At 39.6% G+C, this 21,516-nt stretch overlaps 1 protein-coding gene across 3 annotated transcripts in view; it reads right to left on the bottom strand.

Annotated features, from left to right (window-relative positions):
* Positions 1-13,000: 13,000 nt before the first annotated feature.
* Positions 13,001-21,516, bottom strand: part of cnk (connector enhancer of ksr) — a 91,016-nt gene continuing 82,500 nt past the window's right edge. For all 3 annotated transcript variants that reach the window (XM_071680422.1, XM_071680424.1, XM_071680423.1), the window contains 2 exons: positions 20,926-21,174; positions 13,001-15,362 (listed from right to left, as the gene is read on the bottom strand). In XM_071680422.1, the coding sequence (XP_071536523.1) occupies positions 14,442-15,362; positions 20,926-21,174 (1,170 nt within the window). In that variant the 3' untranslated portion in view covers positions 13,001-14,441. The remainder of the gene's footprint in view (positions 15,363-20,925; positions 21,175-21,516) is intronic.

The raw sequence follows: 21,516 nt of genomic DNA, 5'->3' as shown, positions 1-21,516 counted from the left end.
GCTTGCCTTCAATCCATTCCCAGCACTACCCCAAACCACAGGAAACAGCATCGTTATCCCCCACTTCAGCAAGGTAGCACCAGGAAAACAAGACAAAAAAGGCCACAACTCCCTATCCACATCCAGGCCCCACAGACCTTTCCATGGTTTACCCCACACATTTCACATGCCCTGGTTCAGTCCACTGACAGCACATTGACTCCATTATACCACGTCGTACCAATTCACTCTATTCCATGCATGCCTCTTACCCTTCTGTATGTTCAGGCCATGATCGCTCAAAATCTTTTTCACTCTATCCTTCCCCCCTCCAATTTGGTCTCCCACTTTCCTTGTTCCCTCCACCTCTGACACATATATCCTCTTTGTCAACCTTTCCTCACTCATTCTCTCCATATATCCAAACCATTTCAACACGCCCTCTTCTGCTCTCTCAACTACACACTTTTTATTTCCACACCTCTGTCTTACCCTTTCATTTCTTACTCAATTGAACCACCTCACACCACATATTGTCCTCATACATTTCATTTCCAACACACCTACCCTCCATACAACCCTATCTATAGCCCATGCATCGCAACCATATACTGTTGGAACTACTATTCCTTCAAACATATCCATTTTTGTTCTCTGAGATAACGTTCTCTCTTTCCACACATTCTTCATCACTCCCAATACCTTTGCCCCCTCCCCCACCCTGTGACTCACTTTCACTTCCATGGTTCCATTCGCTGCTACGTCCATTCCCAGATATCTAAAACACTTCACTTTTTCAAATTTTTCTCCATTCAGACTTACATCCCATTTGCCCCTCAACCCTGCTGAACCTAATAACCTTGCTTATATTCTCATTTACTCTCAAATTTACTCTTTTCATACACTTTTCCATTCAGTCACTAACTTCTGCAGTTTCTCACTCTAATCAGCCACCAGTGCTGTATCATCGGTGAATAACAACTGACTGACCTCCCAGGCCCTCTCATTCCCAGCAAACTGCCCCTCTCTCCATAACTCTTGCATTTACCTCCCTAACCACTCCATCCATAAACAAATTAAACAACCATGGTGACATCAAACACCCCTGCCACAGACCAGCCTTCACTGGGAACCAATCACTCTCCTCTCTTCCTTATATCCTTAATAAAAACTTTTCACTGGTTCTAGCAGCCTATTCCCGCACCATATTCTCTTAAGACCTTCCACAGAGCACCTCTATTAACCCTATCATATGCCTTCTCCAGATCCATAAATGCCACATACAAATCTGTTTTTCTAAATATTTCTCACAAAATCTTCTTTTCTATGCAATATCAAAATAAGCATTGGTCTTACATAGATATCATTTTGCCACATTTTTTTCAGGGCCTTGTGAGTTCCTTTGTAAAATGTGAATTACATAGTGACTCTGAAGTGTTGATCATTCTTTGATATGCTGAATGGATTATTGTCTTGACTGAGCCTTCTGTAGATTCCATACAAAGATGTCTCTCAGTGTTATTGAATGAAATAACTGGATAGGTGTCAACAACCCTGTCAGCACAAGTTGACATCCTCACATTTACTAAAATGGTTCAGAAATATATGCAATTGTTTATATGGTTGAGGTAGTAGTTCGTACAGCCACCCACCAGGAAGGTATATTACTGGTACTAACTGCCTAGGTATCGGTTAGGTTTAGTGATGGCTGTGTAGTGAGCCAGAACTTTGGTGGTTGCCATGTTGCACTCCTTTGATCCAGGTAGCTCTCATTTCTCTCTGCCTCACCCATACATGGGCTGCTTATCTGTCCACAAAGATGCAGTCTCTCCTTGTCACACGTAACATTTGACAACACAACTCACAATTCATTCTTCATAACTCTAGATTTTTCCTATGGTGAGCTCTATGTACCAGACCAGCCTTTTGGCAAAATGTTAGAAGCAGTACATAGAAGTAATAGGTAGGAACATTGGGTAGAAGTAATAGGTTAGAATATTAGCTAGACAAATTATGTAGAAGTAGTCCATAAGAGCCTCTGAAAACACTGAGCTAGAGTTGCCCTCTGCCAGTGGCCTGTTAAGGGTGAGGCATTAAAGGCTAAAAACGGAAGGGGAGTTTGCCAGTTACGGAGGCTCTTTTGCTATGGCTACCCCAGAGTCGTGAGGGAGTTCCCATAGGGAACAGGCACCAGAGATACAGATTGGTAGATAGATATTTTTATGGTATAGGTAGGGATATCTAGGGGGCCCTTTTTTGAACTTTGCTGTACTGGGAGGGATTTCTACTATCATGGGGACCCTTTTTGTTGAACTTTTTTGACTCGTACATCTTAATAAGCTTCATTGTGCTATCAGCATTCACAATTTCATCAATCAGTTTTATTACATTCATGCATTAAATCTATTCCATAAAAGTACTCTTTTACATCTTTCATACCAAATTTCTTGCTTAATTTCATGTAACAGCCTCTGTTCTATAAACCTTTAAAAAACTGTTCACTGTAGCTATGATAAGATTAGTTTAGATCTAGCACATTGTAACCAAGTCTCACTTTGCTCTTTTTTCTAACATGGCAGAGAAATATTTGGCTTTAAGCTCTTCGTTCTTAATTCTGGTACCATCCTTGTTGGCTTCCCAAAACAGTTCATCCTTTAAGCATATTGGCCAAACGTGGGAAGTACATTCTAATTTTGCTAAAATATGATGTAGACAGAATTTATGTGATTCTAATATTTCCTTATCCATCCATGTACAGTAATTGAATGTGATTTTCATATTTCCCAGTTGACAGTTTTATCTTCACAGTTTTCATGAGGGGCTGTGGCAGAATGTTAGGTGTAATGTTGACTTCCAAGTCCCTCTCAATCAAAGATTCTTGCAGTATTTCCAGCTAAATAACTTTCAAATTTTGCTTTGTTGCTGTCTCCCGCGTTAGCGAGGTAGCACAAGGAAACAGACGAAAGAATGGCCCAACCCACTCACATACACATGTATATACATACCTGTCTACACACGCAAATATACATACCTATACATCTCAACGTATACATATATACACACACACAGACATATACATATATACACATGTACATAATTCATACTGGCTGCCTTTATTCATTCCCATTGCCACCCTGCCACACGAAATAACCCCTCCCCTCATGTGTGCGAGGTAGTGCTAGGAAAAGACAACAAAGGCCACTTTCGTTCACACTCAGTCTTTAGCTTTCATGTAATAATATATATACAGGGTATTCAAAAAATTGTGCTCACTTTTTGACACCCTATACCTCAGATTTTTTTTTTTCAGATCTGAAAAAAGAAAAAATATTTAGTGAGTTATAGGGCGTCAAAAAAAGAGTACCCTTGAATTCAGTGTTATGATATTGTGACAGGTTACTCTGCACATTTCAACTATTCTTTATAAACATTTAGAAATACATAAATGTATAGGATTTATGTTTTCAACATTACACAAATTGCTATGTGCCATGTATTATATTTTCATTATTTCTTTCTACAACACAATTTTCTTTTTGGTTAATGTTTGGAAATAAATCACAAATTCAAGGTTCAAGGATGAGGAAAACGTTAAGAATCCTATGTTATACTGAGGATGCATTGGAGCACAAATTCTGTAATTATTTTTGAAGGATTGCTGAATGTATGAAATAACTGTGAGGGTTGTGTGGTGTGGTGTGTTTGAGTTGGGGTGGGATGTATTGTAATTCATGGCAAATGGGGTGGTGAGAAAAGACTAGGTAATAATAGATGGACTTGCAGCAGTCAGAAAAAACTGTGCTAAAGAATGCAGCAGTATGACTGAAGGGGAAAGCCTATGGATGCTGAAATGGTTTGTAAGTATGGAGAGAATGACTTCTACAGAGAAAGTATCAAAGAAGATATCATATGTCAATAGTGGTGGAAGCAAGAAGTTCCTATCTACCTACAAAATACGTATGACAAGATTGGCCTTAATGACGTTGAAGAGCAGTCTCAACTGCCTTTCCTTGTCCCATTACTTGTCTTGCTTGTTGTTTAGTTATTTTTTTCAGCAGCTACTCCACTGCTGTAGTTGTCTATTCGAGGGTCATCCTGTATTATCTTCATCCAGGAGTCTAATCTTCTGTTGAAAGTTTCTATAGTCACATCTTGTAATTTTTTTACATCACTAGGTATTGCATTAATTAATATTCCAACTTCCTTGGTAGGCAATTGTGTATCTTTGTCTCAGACTTTGGCATTTTTCCTGGAATGATTCTTTATCTTCCTTACTTGGTTGGTTTTAAGTTTAAAACATTGTTCTTTGATCCTTGTATTTGTTGCTATGCATATATTATCATATACCTCTCCCTTCAACATTCAAGACTGTACTTAGAGCTTTAGCACTCTCACTCTTCTGTGATAGTTTATCTGTTCTAGGCCATTTATTTTACCCATGAAGTGTTCCTGTATATCTTCTCTATTTAAAGAGGAGAGGAAGGGTTGGAGTAAATAAGGTTCTAGAACACACCCATTCCTCACTTTATTTGGGATCATTGCCTGCAATTTTGTTATATTATGAGGAACCTTCTTGTACCAATTCCTTTTTATGAAGTCAAAATTTGTTACTATGTGGGTGTGTGCAGTAGAAAGTGAACTGAAACTTTAGTTTTTCACTGTATGTTTAATGGTTTGCCATATGCGATTTCTCTTTGTGCAAGGTTTTTACAGAACATAACCCTCACATAGTGTGAGAGATGGGTGCAATGGGGCCTGAAGATTCAGGAGGGCAGGGGTATGTGTTGGATAGCAATAATGTGATGTGGTATAGTGAGAAAGTACATCTATGTAAGTGTACCATAATCATGTTTTTTTCCAAGAATTTCATTATATAGATAGCAAAACCCCCATAGTTTGGCATGTGGGGATCTATCCTTGCTGAATTCAGCTGTGCTGATTTAAGAGAAAAATCTTTATTCTCAAGAATGTGAAAAGTAATTGCTTTTAATGTGTTTACTAACTACAAGTAGTTGATCCTAGAGTCTTGAGAAGTGGTTGGAAGTGATTTTGAGGTACATGGGGTTAAAGTAGCACTACATGCTCCCCTCCCATGCCATGCACTCATCCATGTGGGATAATCCTTCAGGTATATCATAATTTGGCATCTTGCTGATTTTATTTTCCATGCTAGCTCAAGCAATAGCCACACTATTTAAAAAATATGGAATGGCAAAGTATGGGGGTTTTCTTGTACACCTAATATCACATGAAAAACTTTAAAGATTTTTAGACATGATTTCTCACTTTGAGACACATCTTTATGCATTTCTATATGATACATGTATTTCTTACATTTTTTCTATCCTTTTACACTTGATTGCTATTTCCCACATTAGCTAGGTAGCACCAGGAACAGACAAAGAAAGATGCATCCGCTCACATCCATTCTCTAGCTGTTACGTGTAATACACCAAAAACCACAGCTCCCTATTCACAACAAGTCCCTTCAGACCTTTCCATGGTTTACACCAGATGCTTCATATACCCCAGTTCAGTCCAATGACAGCCCCTGTATAACACATCATTCCAATTCACTCTATCCCATGCATACCTTTCACCCTCCTATATGTTCAGGCCCCAATAGCTCAAAATGTTTCACTCCATCCTTTCATCTCCAATTTGGTCTCCCCATTCTCCTTGTTTCCTCTACTTCTGATACATAAATCGTTTTTATCAACCTTTGCTCACTCATTCTCCAAGTATGCCCAAACCATTTTAGGACATCCTCTTCAGCTGTCTAAACCACATTCTTCTATCACCACACAATGCTCTTACCCTTTCATTACCTAATCAAACCACCTCACACCACATATTGTTCTCAAACATTTCTTTTCCAATATACCCATCCTCCCTAACACATGCCTCACATCCATATAATGATGTTGGGACTACTATACCTTCAATCATACCTATTTTTGCCCTCCCAGATAACAATCTTTCTTTCCACACATTCGTCAGTGCTCCCAGAACCTTCACCCCCTCCCCTACCCTATGATTTACTTCCACTTCCATGGTATCTCCCCTACCCTATGACTTACTTCCATGGTATCTAATTCACTTCACTTCCTCCATTTTTTTCCATTTAAACTTGCACCCCAGCTAACCTGTCCTTCAGCTCTGCTAAACCTAATAACCTTGCTTTTATACACAATTTCAACTTTTTCCCTTTACACACCTTTCCAAGCTCAGTTAACAACTCATGCAGCTTCACACTTGAATCGGCAACCAGTAATGTATTATCTGTGAACAACAACTGACTTACTTCCCAGGCTCTCTTATCCCGTACAGACTACATACTTTTACCTTCTTCACCACCCTGTTCATAAACAAATTACAAAACCTTGGTGACATGATACAGCCCTGCCACAGACTTATCTTCACTTGGAACTGTTCACTCTCCTCTCTTTCTACTCATTCACATGCCTTACATCCTTGATAAAAACTTCTCTGCTTCTAGCAGCTTTCCTTTCACACCATACATTCTTAAGGCCTTCCACAAGTCATCTCTATCATCCATATCATATGCTTCCTCCATATATACATTGTTTTTATGTTTATTTGTTATTCATACAAAATTTTATGTACATATAAAAATAATGAACTTATTTCACCAAAAATGTCAACACTAAAACCATCAAAGATTTTTCTTTCATTCTACAGCTAACTTCTGTAGTGAGCACCATAAGTGTGGCATTATTCATACATGACATGTGCACTTTTTATTATGTTCTGTGGGTGATTAGGATGTGTGATACCTTTTCCTGTTATGATGGATGCCATGTTTGGGGGAAGTTCTCAAGTCCAACAAAGGTCAGATCAGGTCCAGATGTCATGGTAGTAGTGATCTCTATGGATAATTGGTGGTGGAAAACATTACCTGAGAGCCAATTAGATGTAATGTGATGCATGGAGCAATAGCTTCATAACGCTATGACAGGCAGCAGGTAAGCTGTCAACAGGTTGAACCAGGGCATTCTTTCCACAAGCCCAAACCGCCCCAAAGTATTATGTTTCACCAACTCTACCACTCAATTCATTTTCTTTACATTCCCTGCCGTACCATATCTCCTATGCACCCCCTCATTTCTTTATTCACTCCATCTAGTCATACCATGTGCTTCTTACAAATAGCTCATTTCCACAGCATGGATTCTTGACAACTGTAATTCATTCCATGTCCATGTTTCGGCTATATAAGTCAGGGTCGGGAGAACCTTTCTTCATTTCCACACTTACACCTATACCCTACATTGCCCTCTCCTTTATCTCTTTTTCATTATCACCATACACTATTCACCTTCCAAAGTATTTTCTTATTCTCCCTGAAGTTTGCTGATACTCCATCACACCAACTTTCATTTGCCAGTCTTTTTCAGTCTTCTACTTAACCTCCTGCCCCTTCCTTGTGTACATCTCTCAATTACTCGCACTTCTTCCCTGCAGGCAATACTCACACAATGCTCTTTTTTTCTTTCACTAACAGCTTAACCTCCTCATCCCACTACTCAATTCTCTCTTACATTCCCAATGCTTTTCTAAGTACCTCCATTCCTCGCCCACTCTCCTAGTTACTAGGTACCTGTCTAGTCTTCCACTCTCTAAAACCCAAACATAATAAAGCTGCAATTCATACAAAATAATGCACTCAGAACAATTACTGGTTGCCTTTATAATCTCTCCTTGTTACACATAACACTTGACAACACTTAAACAACTCATTCTTCGTAACTCTAGATTTTCTTGCCGTGAGTGCCATGCACTAGCCCTGCCTTTTGGCAAAATGGTAGGAGCAACAGAGTAGTAGTAGTAGGAAGGAACATTAGACAAAAGCATTAAGTAGCAATAGTTGGTAGGAACATTTAGGTGGGAAGTCAGTGTAAACATTAGATAGGAACCACTGAAAACTCTGTGCTAGAGTTGTCTTCTGCCAGTGGACTGTTAAGGGTGAGGCATTAGAAGGATAAGAAGTGGCACAGGAGTTCACCAGTTATGGAAACTCTTTTGTCCTGGCCATCCCCTTGAGGGAGTCTGTGATGGGAATGGGTGTCAGAGAGGGAAATAGGCAACCTAGCCACCACAAACACACAACACCTTCAAACTGAAACAAAGATCCTCCCAATTAAGTCCCACCTCAAACATGCCCTGTACTCAGTTCTGTGCAACAGCAATAAACCTTCCCCACCCAAACCACTCAATAACTAACCACCAACCCTCAAGTAGAAATAAAAAACTTGCACATGCTTCACACTTCAGTAGCCTCTGCTCACAGAAACCCCCCCACCCCCAACATACAATCTATCTATATCTCTGATGCCTGTTCCCTTTGGGAAATCCCTCAGTGGGGTGGCCATGGCAAAAGAATCTCCATGACTGATGCTGCTTCTTGAGCTCTACTGCCTCACCCTTAAAGGCTATTGGCTGAGGGCAACTCTAACACAATGTTTCCAGAGGCTCCTACTGACTACAACTACCTAAGGTGTCTACCTAATGTTCCAGTCTCGTTCCTACCTGCTGCTTCTACCTAATGCTCCTGTTCAATGCTTTAACATACTTCTTGTTTCTATTGCTCTACCATTTTGCCAAGAGGCAGGGCTAGCACAGAGCACTCATTACATGAAAATCTTAAAGAGTTATGAAGAGCTGTGTATTGTGTTCTCAAGTGTTATGAATGACAAGAAAAGATTTTATGATTATGGACAGAACAATACAACACTGAACTAACCCAACAAGCACTAAACAACTTACCTTCCTACTCAGGCTTAAACTAAACCCACCAGACTTATACCCATCAGAAACCACACTTTCCGGACAAACAAGAGTCATGCTCACCTGTCTATGCACTGGACATCACCCATCACTACAACTCTTATAAACAATGTTTCAACATATTCCAAAATCCTTCACACCCATGATGTAGCTACCATTAATCCATTCATTGCGACTGGTATAAATGTTTTTCGGAAGGATAAAGGTTCACTGCACTTGGTACATATACAGTTTTTGCATTCCATACTCCCAGGTGTGAGCTTGGTACGCACATATTTGGTGATGGAAGACCTAACTGGCATCATTCACAATATTGCCATACAATATGAGCATTTTTTTCAAACTATATGAGTCGGTGTGCTTGATCATGGCAGCTGTCATCCCATTCCAACCCCACAAATTATGGTGATATTCTCGCTAGATATGACTAGAAATTAGTTAAGAGTATTAACAGAAGATGAATGTTCAGTTAATGAAAATTAGAGGTATTGTTGCTCAGGGGGAAAGGGTGAGAAGGAACGTGATTCACACACACTGCCTCCAAAATGAACTCATATGAATGATGGGGATGAAGTGGACGCTGTATATGGGGCTGGAAGGCTACACCATTTATGCCAAAAGATTTTGTGTTTGATTCCTCAAATTCAGGAATAGAAAATGTTTGTTCAAAGGAACTTTTTTTTTTTCCAAGTTTATTAACACAGATATAATGGAAAAATTGTGGAGGAAACAAATAGATATAATCAGTATCTTAAACATTTCCTCTATTCTCACCTTGCTGGCTAACAGGACTAACACAACAAGGTTGAGATTATCTTTTCCTCTGCATGATGGTTCTTATGTCACTTGTAAAACCAACAGAACAAATGACTCATGGACAATGGATGATATGTTTGAGATGAAGATTTTTAGGAAAGCTAATGCCTCATGACCGTTTTCTTCTGTGAGTTATTCAGTTTCCTGACAATTAAAAAAAGTTGTGATAAGCAACGAGAAGGGGATAAGTTGTGGAAAATCTGGAAAATTCTTTAATATATTTGCACATAATTGCAAATGAAGTTCATGCCTTTTCAAGATTTATAAATGGATGAGAGATTAATGCAATGGAGAGGTTGTAAGGCACATGCCATCCTAAAGGTAACAATGTTCGAATATGTAAATAAATCATAATTATCCTGATCATTAGTTTTCTAATGAATATTTTCATGTTAAAATAATTATCCATATAAAGCTATTACCACATTTTCACAAGAAAATTTTGAGTGGAAGTAAAATATCCCACTGCTACACGGAGCATCTGGCCATGCAAAGAGAGTTGCATAACGTTGAGAATGTGCATATGTCGATGGTGTAAGGTAGCCAAACCCAGCAGAGTCCTACATTGTCACTATCAGGAGATATTAACCATTTATTTTCATTACTAAACATGCTTAATAATTTGTTCTAATTTTTTAAATTACTGCCACATAAGGGGTAGGCCATAAAATTAACCTGCTGCAGTGAATGAGTTAAGAAGACACTGAGTACTTACTATTCAAATGCTCTGCACAAATATACACACATCACAACACTTTATAACTTGTGGTCCCAAATGATGTATGTGGCCAGATTCCTGAGTGCTGCACGAGCCTCATAAGCATAAGAACTCCTATGGCTGGGGAGAAAGAATATTTCCCACGTATTCCCTATGCATCAAAGAAGACAACTAAAAGAGGTGGGAGTGGGGGACTGGAAATCCTCCCCTCCTGTTTTACTTTTCCAAGAGAAGGAAGACAAGCAGGCCAAGTGAGGATTTTTCCCTCGGACGCTCAGTTGTCTGTCCTTGATGCTACCTCACTAATGCAGGAAATGACAAATATGTATGGGGGCCAGGTGAGGATATTCCCTCAAAGGCCCAGTACTCTATTCTTAACGCTACCTCGCTAAAGTGGGAAATGGCGAATAGTTTGAAAGAAGAAAGAAATATATACAGATGTATATACATACACGTCCACACACGCAAGTATACATACCTATACATCTCAATGTATAAATATATATACACACACAGACATATACATATATATACACATGTACACAATTCATACTGTCTGCCTTTATTCATTCCCATCGCCACCTCGCCACACATGGAATAACAACCCCCTCCCCCTCATGTGTGCGAGGTAGCGCTAGGAAAAGACAACAAAGGCCCCATTCGTTCACACTCAGTCTCTAGTTGTCATGTAATAATGCACCGAAACCACAGCTCCCTTTCCACATCCAGGCCCCACAGAACTTTCCATGGTTTACCCCAGATCCTTCACATGCCCTGGTTCAATCCATTGACAGCATGTCGACCCTGGTATACCACACCGTTCCAATTCACTCTATTCCTTGCACGCCTTTCACCCTCCTGCATGTTCAGGCCCCGATCACTCAAAATCTTTTTCACTCCATCTTTCCACCTCCAATTTGGTCTCCCACTTCTCATTCCCTCCACCTCTGACACATATATCCTCTTGGTCAATCTTTCCTCACTCATTCTCTCCATGTGACCAAACCATTTCAAAACAACCTCCTCTGCTCTCTCAACCACACTCTTTTTATTACCACACATCTCTCTTACCCTATGATTACTTACTCGACCAAACCACCTCACACCACATATTGTCCTCAAACATCTCATTTCCAGCACGTCCACCCTCCTCCGCACAACTCTATCCATAGCCCATGCCTCTTGTGCACCAAAACTGCTAACATACTAACTCAACTGCTCCCAAAATGCCTCTCATGATCTTTCTTCTCATGACCAGGTGCATAAATGCCAATAATCACCCACCTCTTGCCATCCACTTTCAGTTTTACCCATATCAATCTAGAACTACCTTTCTCATGCTCTATCATAAACTCCTACAACTCCTTCAGCTAGTGCTGCTCCTTCCTTAGCTCTTGTCCTTTTACCAACCCCTGACTTTACTCCCAAGACATTTCTCTCTTTCCACACCTTTATCACTCCCAGAACTTAATGTTCCCTACCCACCCTATGACTCACTTCCACCAATTCTATGGTTCCATTCAATGCCAAGTCCACTCCCAGTTATCTAAATCACTTCACTTCCTCTAAATTTTCTCCATTAAAACTTACATCCCAACAAACTTATCCCTTCATCCTGTAGAACCTAATACTAATAATCTTACTATTTTTCACATTCACTCTCAACTTTCTCCTTTCACACACTCTTCCAAACTCAGTCACCAACTTCTGCCGTTTCTCACTCGAATCAGCCACCAATGCTGGATCATCGGGGAACATCTGGTTTGTTTCCCAGACCCTCTCAATGGGTCTCCAACAGATTGCATATTCACCCCTCTCTCAAAGACCCTTGTTGTATTTACCTCCTTCACCAACCTATCCTACATCAATTAAGCAACTAAGGTGACATCACACCCCTGCCACAGACCAACCTTCACTGAAAACCAAGTATTCTCCTCTCTTCCTACTCATACACACAAACTGCACCTTGATTAAAACTTCTCTATTTCTAGCAGCTTACCTCCTACAGCATATATTCTTAAGACCTTCCACAAAGCATCTCTATCAACCCTTTCATATGCCTTCTCCATATCCATAAATGCTACATACAAATCCATTTATTTTTTCTAACCATTTCTCACACACATTCTTTAAAACATATAACTGATCCACACATCCTCAACCACTTCTGAAACCACACTGCTCCTCCCCAATCTGATGCTCTGTACATGCCTTCACCCTCCAAATCAATACCCTCCCATATAACTTACCAGGTATACTCAACAAACTTATACTTTCGTAGTTTGAAAACTCACCTTTATCCCTTTTGCCTTTATACAGTGGCACAGAGAAGGCAAACTTATTCATATACAAGTTTAGCCCATTATCAACAACTTGACAATGATAAGAGATTGATTAAAAAGTCTGCTGCAATTGAGAAATGCAGTAATTCTACATCATGGTGAGGCAATGGAAGTATAGTTTTAGTAAGTGATTACAACAATGGTTTTTGGTTTTGTCACACTGCCCTTCAGAACACATTACAGTTATGTATTTTTAACACATTATGTATCATGAATGGCATTTTTTAGCATTTGTTTACCTAATACTGATATAAGCTGAATGGCAGAAAGAACTTACTAGGAAAAATACATGGGTGAAGGGCACTTGAGGGAGACATGCTGAAAGAATAAAGATGCAAAAAATTTAATTCTATATTTACCTTTAATTTCCTGCTCTGCCTTGTATTACTGTCCTTATACAAAGCCCAGACATCTTTAAGAATGGGGTCCTGGAGCTGTAACCTCAAGACTCCACATCCAAGGGCTCCTGCAGATCCAAGTCTGTGCTACAATCAGTAGTAAGGTAAGGATGGACTCCTTTTAAGCAAGTTGTTTGAGAAGACTGTACTTAACTTCACCAACAAATGATGATACAGCCTCATCAACAAAGACTCTTCACTCATGGTGTAACCTCAAGGAGGATAAGTCCAGTAATACCTGCTCTGTATACATACTTATATGCACCCTGATGGTCTTGAAAGCAGTACAGGAAGAACTGTACAGTTTATGTAACACAGTTATGGTACTCTTGAAATCAAACATGGCAAGATTATGAAAGGAGCAATTGTACCAACTTAACATCTTATTTCTCCTGTTGACTCAACCATATGACAAAGCAATACCAGTTCCATGAAAGACAAAGGTCGAAATGTGAAGCATGTGTTTAACAGGCCAATGTGAGGCAGGTAATTAATAGGCCAAATAATGAAAAGGGGAGGAATATGAGAGGTAATGAAAGCAACATAACATTTTGATCAAACAAGGATCACAGTTAAGTTCGTACATGACACTATGTGGACTGTGCCTTTGATGGGCATGATATTCACAATTTCCATACATTAATCCTTATTGCATGATATCATTTACATTAATACAGTCCTGAGAGAAAGGGAACAATTGTTGTGGAATAAATATTTTCACAAAGAATCCAATTAAAATAGGAAGTTATCTACTGCCAGCCTCCCAGATGTGAAGCAGGATATTCAACATATTTCGTGAAGAAATTTACCTCAATAACTTGGGAGCACCTGGCCTTATATATAAGGAGTTGCAAACATTATAATCAATGATTTCTTGTTATTTACACATTAAAACTTTAGTTTAAAACTTTAGTTTAAACATTAGTTTAAACATACATTTGTATATAAAAAAAAAAGTTATGAAAAGATGATTTAAAAGTTTCTAATGCCTATATGTCAACCCTACTACTGTATAGAAATATATACAACTGTCTTATACGTGAGCATTTCTGTATCACTTTCATGGCAATGAGATGGACTTATGTAGACAAGTGATGAATGATTGTAGCAAGTACAGCCAACAAACATCACATACAGCTATCTGTCTCACCATCATAGCCAACAACATATTGTTAAACTAATTCTATGAAAGCACATTTTAAAGCTGTTCAGTCTTGGCTCACACTTTTGGGCTAATATGAAAAACAAACCTGGACTTATGATGTTGAGCGATTATAGAGAAATGTATCTAAAGCACCATTCTTTTCAACATGTATATAAGTGGTGCACCCTTACAGTAGCTATTATGATGCTCATAACTACTGCTTGATTAATGTAAACTCAGGCTGATGACTCTGTTTGCGTAGGTGAAACTTTGACTTCACATTCACCATCACCTGATGGGGAATCAGATGGCCTTGGAAGGAGCAGTCTGGGTGGGATATATGACTTTGATGATGGCGTTGTAGGGTTGTTTGTTTCTAAGTTATGACTCTCAGCACTAGGGATGAAGCTACAAACAGGTTTTATTTGCTCACCACATTCATCTCTATGCCCAGATTCAGTTCTCCCTGAGGCAATGCTTACTTTTCTATTTTGGTGAGAGTTCAACACTGAAGGCAGAGACACACAAACATTATGGTCAGTGACTGACTGTACTGGAGTGGTCACATAAACATTCTGATGGGTACTGACATGTAAATTTTGATGAGATATAGACACAGAAGTTGATACATATGTAGGGTGATGAATACCAGAACCTGAGTCACTTGCATATAAATTCTGTCGTGAAACAGCTCCAGGTGGGGTAGCTACACGTAAGTTTTGGTGGGATGCAGACTTATTTACATGCAAATTATGATCAACAGCAAAGCCAGTGGGGTTGCTTACAGGAATATTCTTCTGGATCTTAAACTCATAATTCGAAACACTTTGCTGTAATTGAGTTTCACCATCAGTGCTTCCACTGTGCATTTCCTGGGATGTAATCTCTGAATGTAAAAACTTGTTACTTCTTTGTGGAATGTCCAGTACAGTATCAGCCTGATCCAAAGAAAACATAGCATGTGTCTCAACATTGGCATATGAACCTGAGATTTCAGTCTGGTCATGTGTCCTTCCCTGCTGGTCGCTTAGATGAGGTGGTGCTGGGTTTGGCATCTGATACAGGGATTGAGGTTGGTCTGAAGGACTACCACACAAAGAGTATGAGCCAGGCTCAAATACTGGTGGATACTCCATGCCAGGGTAGTGGGGAAGAATCTGGGGGAAAAAATAATAAAAGTCAAATGTACATCATGGGGGTGAATCAAATGTACAACATGGGGGTGGCTTAGTGTTTATGAATATGCAGTCAAAATGTTTTGAGGACTGACTTTTTCAAAATTTCTGAAACTGAAATAAAGCAAGATGCTTCATGTTTTCATGGTCTATGTACAATTTGATAACTATTGTTGGAAGAAGTTGATTATAACTACAAGATGTAAGGATGTTATTCTATGCATACACTTCTTATTCTTCAATTTATGACCAGTGTTAGGAAATTTGAAGTTATGGTAATTTGACATAAGGAACAAAAAAAAAAAAAAAAAAAAAAAAAAAAAAAAAAATCTTATATTACAGAAAATTTAAACAATGTGCAGACAATCAAATTCTGTTCCTGGGTAACTGTGCAACAGTGTCCAAACTTCTTTTGCCATAAAGAAAAATCCAAAGCAAAACTATCTCTTGATGTCAGGCCATATAAGAAGAAAGATATGTGTCACCTACAGCAGTCCCGGACAAGACACATGATGGGGAGTGGAAGCTGTTCTATTTATACAATGGAATGTTATGTGACAGTATATGTAACCTACAGTAGTCCTGGTCAGTACAGGACCCTATGTGACACAACAGCTATAAAGTACCTAGAAAACTGCATGTTTTACAGAAATGCATTATATAAACAGAATAATTTGTGGGAAAAATCTGCCTTACATTCCCAAGCATGATCAAGTTGAAAAGTAATCTTTAGAACAAATGGAAAAAATAATGTTAAGTTCCCAACTACGACAAAGTTACACAATATCTGTATAGGTGCACCTGGATCATGCTACCTGGTGACCCATAATTCGCAGATTCACTTACCCAATGTTTGTGTAAAAGTAAATTGAATAATGGAGCCATGGAAAAAATAAAACCTTCAATGACTGGACTGGGCAACAGAGGGCAATTGCAAGTGGCAATGTTCTTTCACATAAAGCAAAAAGATGACCCCATAAATAGGTTGCGGTGGAAATTGTAAGTGGTGGCGTAGGGGAGTGCATTCCATCAATGGATTACTCCTCCTTCTTATGGTAATGGAATCAACCTGAACTCTTTAGTTATAAAATTGTTAACAATACAGAGGTCCCTTGCCAACTTTAGGGGTCACAGTCCTGGAAAACTTTGTGGTTGGCAAACCTGCAGTTAGCAAGGTGCTGGTCTTATGGGGAAAAAGGGATTATGAGGAGTGAACCTTAGGAGACACGCCTTTATTCCTGTCATGAGCACTTAAAAAGTGAAAATCAGCATGTCATACCTCTGAAACAACTCATTACTTCCCCCCAAAAAGTATAATATGATGTACAAAACTGCACAGATAAAGAATAAAGATATAATATTGTATCATAGTAAGTAGTAGTTGGTAGGCAGCCAACGACCAGAGAAGTATACTACTTGTACTAACAGCTACCTATCTGGGTATTGGGAGGGTTACTTATGGCTGCGTAGTCAGCAAAAACCATGGAAGCAGAAGTGAGTCACATGGTGGGGGAGGGGTCAAAGATTTGGAAGGAGAGAACATGATCTCAGAGAGCAAATATGGGCATGTTTGATGGAATAGTAGTTCCAACAATATTATATGGTTGCAAGGCATGGGCTACAGATAGGGTTGTATGGAGGAGGGTGGATATGTTGGAAATAAAATGTTTGAGGACAATATGTAGTGTGAGGTGGTTTGATCGAGTAAGTAATGAAAGGGTAAGAGAGAAGTGTGGAAATAAAAGGGTGTGGTTGAGAGAGCAGAAGAGGGTGTATTAAAATGGTTTGGGCATATGGAGAGAGTGAGAGAGGAAAGGTTGACAAAGAGGATATATGTGTCAGAGGTGGAGGGAACAAGGATAAGTGGGAGACCAAACTGAAGGTGGAAGGATGGAGTGAAAATGATTTTGACTTACTGGAGTCTGAACATACAGGAGGGTGAGAGGCATGCAAGGAAAAGAGTGAATTGGAACGATGTGGTATACCAGGGTCAATGTGCTCTCAATGGACTGAACAAGGGCATGTGAAATGTTTGGAGTAAACCATGGAAAGGTCTGTGGGGATTCGATGTGGAAAGGGAGTTGTGGTTTCGGTGCATTACACATGACAGCTAGAGACTTAGTGTGAATGAACGTGGCCATTTTTGTCTGTTTTCCTAGTGCTACTTCGGTGAAGCAGGGGGTAGCAATGCTGTTTCCTGTGGGGCAGGGTAGCAACCAGGAATGGATGAAGGCAAGTATGTATATGTACATGTATATATATATATATGTATATGTATGTATATATTGATATGTATGTGTTTATATGTGCATGTATGTGTTTATGTGTGTCTATGAGTGGATGGGCCATTCTTTGTCTGTTTTCCTGGTGCTATCTTGCAGATGCAGGAAACGGTGATCAAGTATATTAAATACAAATTAAATATATATATATATATATATATATATATATATATATATATATATATATATATATATATATATATATATTCCCTGGGGATAGGGGAGAAAGAATACTTCCCACGTATTCCCTGCGTGTCGTAGAAGGCGACTAAAAGGGGAGGGAGCGGGGGGCTGGAAATCCTCCCCTCTCATTTTTTTTAATTTTCCAAAAGAAGGAACAGAGAATTGGGCCAGGTGAGGGTATTCCCTCAAAGGCCCAGGCCTCTGTTCTTAACGCTACCTCGCTAATGCGGGAAATGGCGAATAGTTTGAAAGAAAAGAAAGATATATATATATATATGTATATATATATATATATATATATATATATATATATATATATATATATATATATATATATATACATATATACATATCTTTTCTTTCTTTTCTTTTAAACTATCCGCCATTTCCCACATTAGCGAGGTAGCGTTAAGAACAGAGGACTGGGCCTTTGTGGAATATCCTCACCTGGCCCCCCTCTGTTCCTTCTTTTGGAAAATTAGAAAAAAGAAAAAAAAAGAAAAAACGAGAGGGGAAGATTTCCAGCCTCCCGCTCCCTTCCCTTTTAGTCGCCTTCTACGACACGCAGGGAATACGTGGGAAGTATTCTTCATCCCCTATCCCCAGGGATAATATATACATATTTTTTTTTTTTTTTTTTTTTTTTTTATACTTTGTCGCTGTCTCCCGCGTTTGCGAGGTAGCGCAAGGAAACAGACGAAAGAAATGGCCCAACCCCCCCCCCCATACACATGTACATACACATGTCCACACACGCAAATATACATACCTACACAGCTTTCCATGGTCCACCCCAGACGCCTCACATGCCTTGATTCACTCCACTGACAGCACGTCAACCCCTGTATACCACATCGCTCCAATTCACTCTATTCCTTGCCCTCCTTACACCCTCCTGCATGTTCAGGCCCCGATCACACAAAATCTTTTTCACTCCATCTTTCCACCTCCAATTTGGTCTCCCTCTTCTCCTCGTTCCCTCCACCTCCGACACATATATCCTCTTGGTCAATCTTTCCTCACTCATTCTCTCCATGTGCCCAAACCATTTCAAAACACCCTCTTCTGCTCTCTCAACCACGCTCTTTTTATTTCCACACATCTCTCTTACCCTTACGTTACTTACTCGATCAAACCACCTCACACCACACATTGTCCTCAAACATCTCATTTCCAGCACATCCATCCTCCTGCGCACAACTCTATCCATAGCCCACGCCTCGCAACCATACAACATTGTTGGAACCACTATTCCTTCAAACATACCCATTTTTGCTTTCCGAGATAATGTTCTCGACTTCCACACATTTTTCAAGGCTCCCAAAATTTTCGCCCCCTCCCCCACCCTATGATCCACTTCCGCTTCCATGGTTCCATCCGCTGACAGATCCACTCCCAGATATCTAAAACACTTCACTTCCTCCAGTTTTTCTCCATTCAAACTCACCTCCCAATTGACTTGACCCTCAACCCTACTGTACCTAATAACCTTGCTCTTATTCACATTTACTCTTAACTTTCTTCTTCCACACACTTTACCAAACTCAGTCACCAGCTTCTGCAGTTTCTCACATGAATCAGCCACCAGCGCTGTATCATCAGCGAACAACAACTGACTCACTTCCCAAGCTCTCTCATCCCCAACAGACTTCATACTTGCCCCTCTTTCCAGGACTCTTGCATTTACCTCCCTAACAACCCCATCCATAAACAAATTAAACAACCATGGAGACATCACACACCCCTGCCGCAAACCTACATTCACTGAGAACCAATCACTTTCCTCTCTTCCTACACGTACACATGCCTTACATCCTCGATAAAAACTTTTCACTGCTTCTAACAACTTGCCTCCCACACCATATACATATATATGTGTATATATATATATATTTTTTTTTTTTTTCATACTATTCGCCATCTCCCGCGATAGCGAGGTAGCGTTAAGAACAGAGGACTGGGCCTTTGAGGGAATACCCTCACCTGGCCCCCTTCTCTGTTCCTTCTTTTGGGAAAAAAAAAAAAAAAAAAAAAAAAAAAAAAAAAAAAAAAAAAAACGAGAGGGGAGGATTTCCAGCCCCCCGCTCCCTTCCCTTTTAGTCGCTTTCTACGACACGCAGGGAATACGTGGGAAGTATTCTTTCTCCCCTATCCCCAGGGATAATATATATATATATATATATATATATATATATATATATACACAGTGCAGTGGCCACTGATGGAGTAGGCATAAGTGGGCCCACAGCAATTATACTGACACAGATCACTTGAACCGACCTAAAATAGTGGCACTGTTTACCGGTGAGCTTGGCATCCTGTAGCGAGCAATGACAACTATGTGAAGTGCTGGCATACCACAAGAGCCCACCTCAGCAGTAGTTTAGCTGTTGTAGGGGGGAGGAATGCCTTGTCGTGCTCCCCACTTATAACCAGGATTTCTGTTGTTTTTCCCTTTTCATACCTCATTGAGTGAAGACATTTAATGATAGCAGTGACAATGCAACAATGACCCATGTGAAATGCCCTGGGAAGGCCAGAAAAGCCTCTCCATGTATAGTGAATGTACCTTAAACATCAAGTGGATGCAGATCCAAGCTTGAGTGCAAAAGAATTAAAAGAAAAAACCCTAGATGGTTCGGTGATGTGTATATATGGACAGGGCAGTACTGCTTACATGAGGACCTTTAGTATTGAAACTGCAGGCTATGTCTAAACTGATCATAATGCAACTGTGTTGCTAAAGAATGAAACTATGAAGATATAGTTACCTTGAGCTACCGTGTGACCATCTTCCAGTTTTGTTCAAAAAATGAAAGCCAAAGTGTTCATGCACGATCCCTTCCACAATGCCAAGCTAGTCACTAATTGGCTTAAGGCCTTTTTTTGTTTTTTGTTTTTTCTGGTTTTATATGAAAGGGTAACCAATTTTACACAGAGTGTAGCTAGTGCCATACAAACCAATTAACTGATCACTGAAAAAAGGTTAAAACTAGTCCCATGCACTGGAGAGAATAATGTTATCAGAAAGATGGTGTGTGACAGTGTTAAATAGCTAAGTTTTCAATTAATCTTCTTACCTTTTGGTTGTGCATCTTAGAAGGAGTGGATATCTTGCCTGACAAGTTGTGTGCACATGAAGTCACAACACATGTAGCAGTGGTTAGTATACCAGATGTGCTGCTGGAGCCAGGAGATAAAAGAACAGACTGGTCTGGGGAGTATGGGGTCATGGGTGATGATGGAGGGGATGAGAAAAAAATCTCACGTGGAGATATGATGCTTGGGGTTCTTCGTTGTTTCCCAATCATGGAAACCCCCATGGTAGGCTGAGGGGAGACACACAACCACAAATAGCTAATAAGACATTTCATTACATCATAACAACACATTACATTTCAGAAACTATTCTAAGCTATTCCTAGCCCAGTCTAAGAGCATGGTGATATGTGGGCCACTACCCCAGTACAAAGTGAGCATTCATTACATCTGACAGAGGATGTGTTATACAAATGTACTTTATTTTTAATGTAATCATATCCTCTAACATGAACTAAACCTAAACAAGCTAGTATTTAAGAACACTGCACACCACTGGGGTATACACATCAACAATATTTATAAATACATCAAAATTCTAACAATACAAATTCTAATTTTTCTTAAAGTCA

The sequence above is a fragment of the Panulirus ornatus genome, chromosome 31 (genome assembly GCF_036320965.1).
Source record: "Panulirus ornatus isolate Po-2019 chromosome 31, ASM3632096v1, whole genome shotgun sequence".
In the NCBI taxonomy this organism is placed as follows: Eukaryota; Metazoa; Arthropoda; class Malacostraca; order Decapoda; family Palinuridae; genus Panulirus; species Panulirus ornatus.
This window is presented reverse-complemented; position numbering and strand designations above follow the sequence as displayed.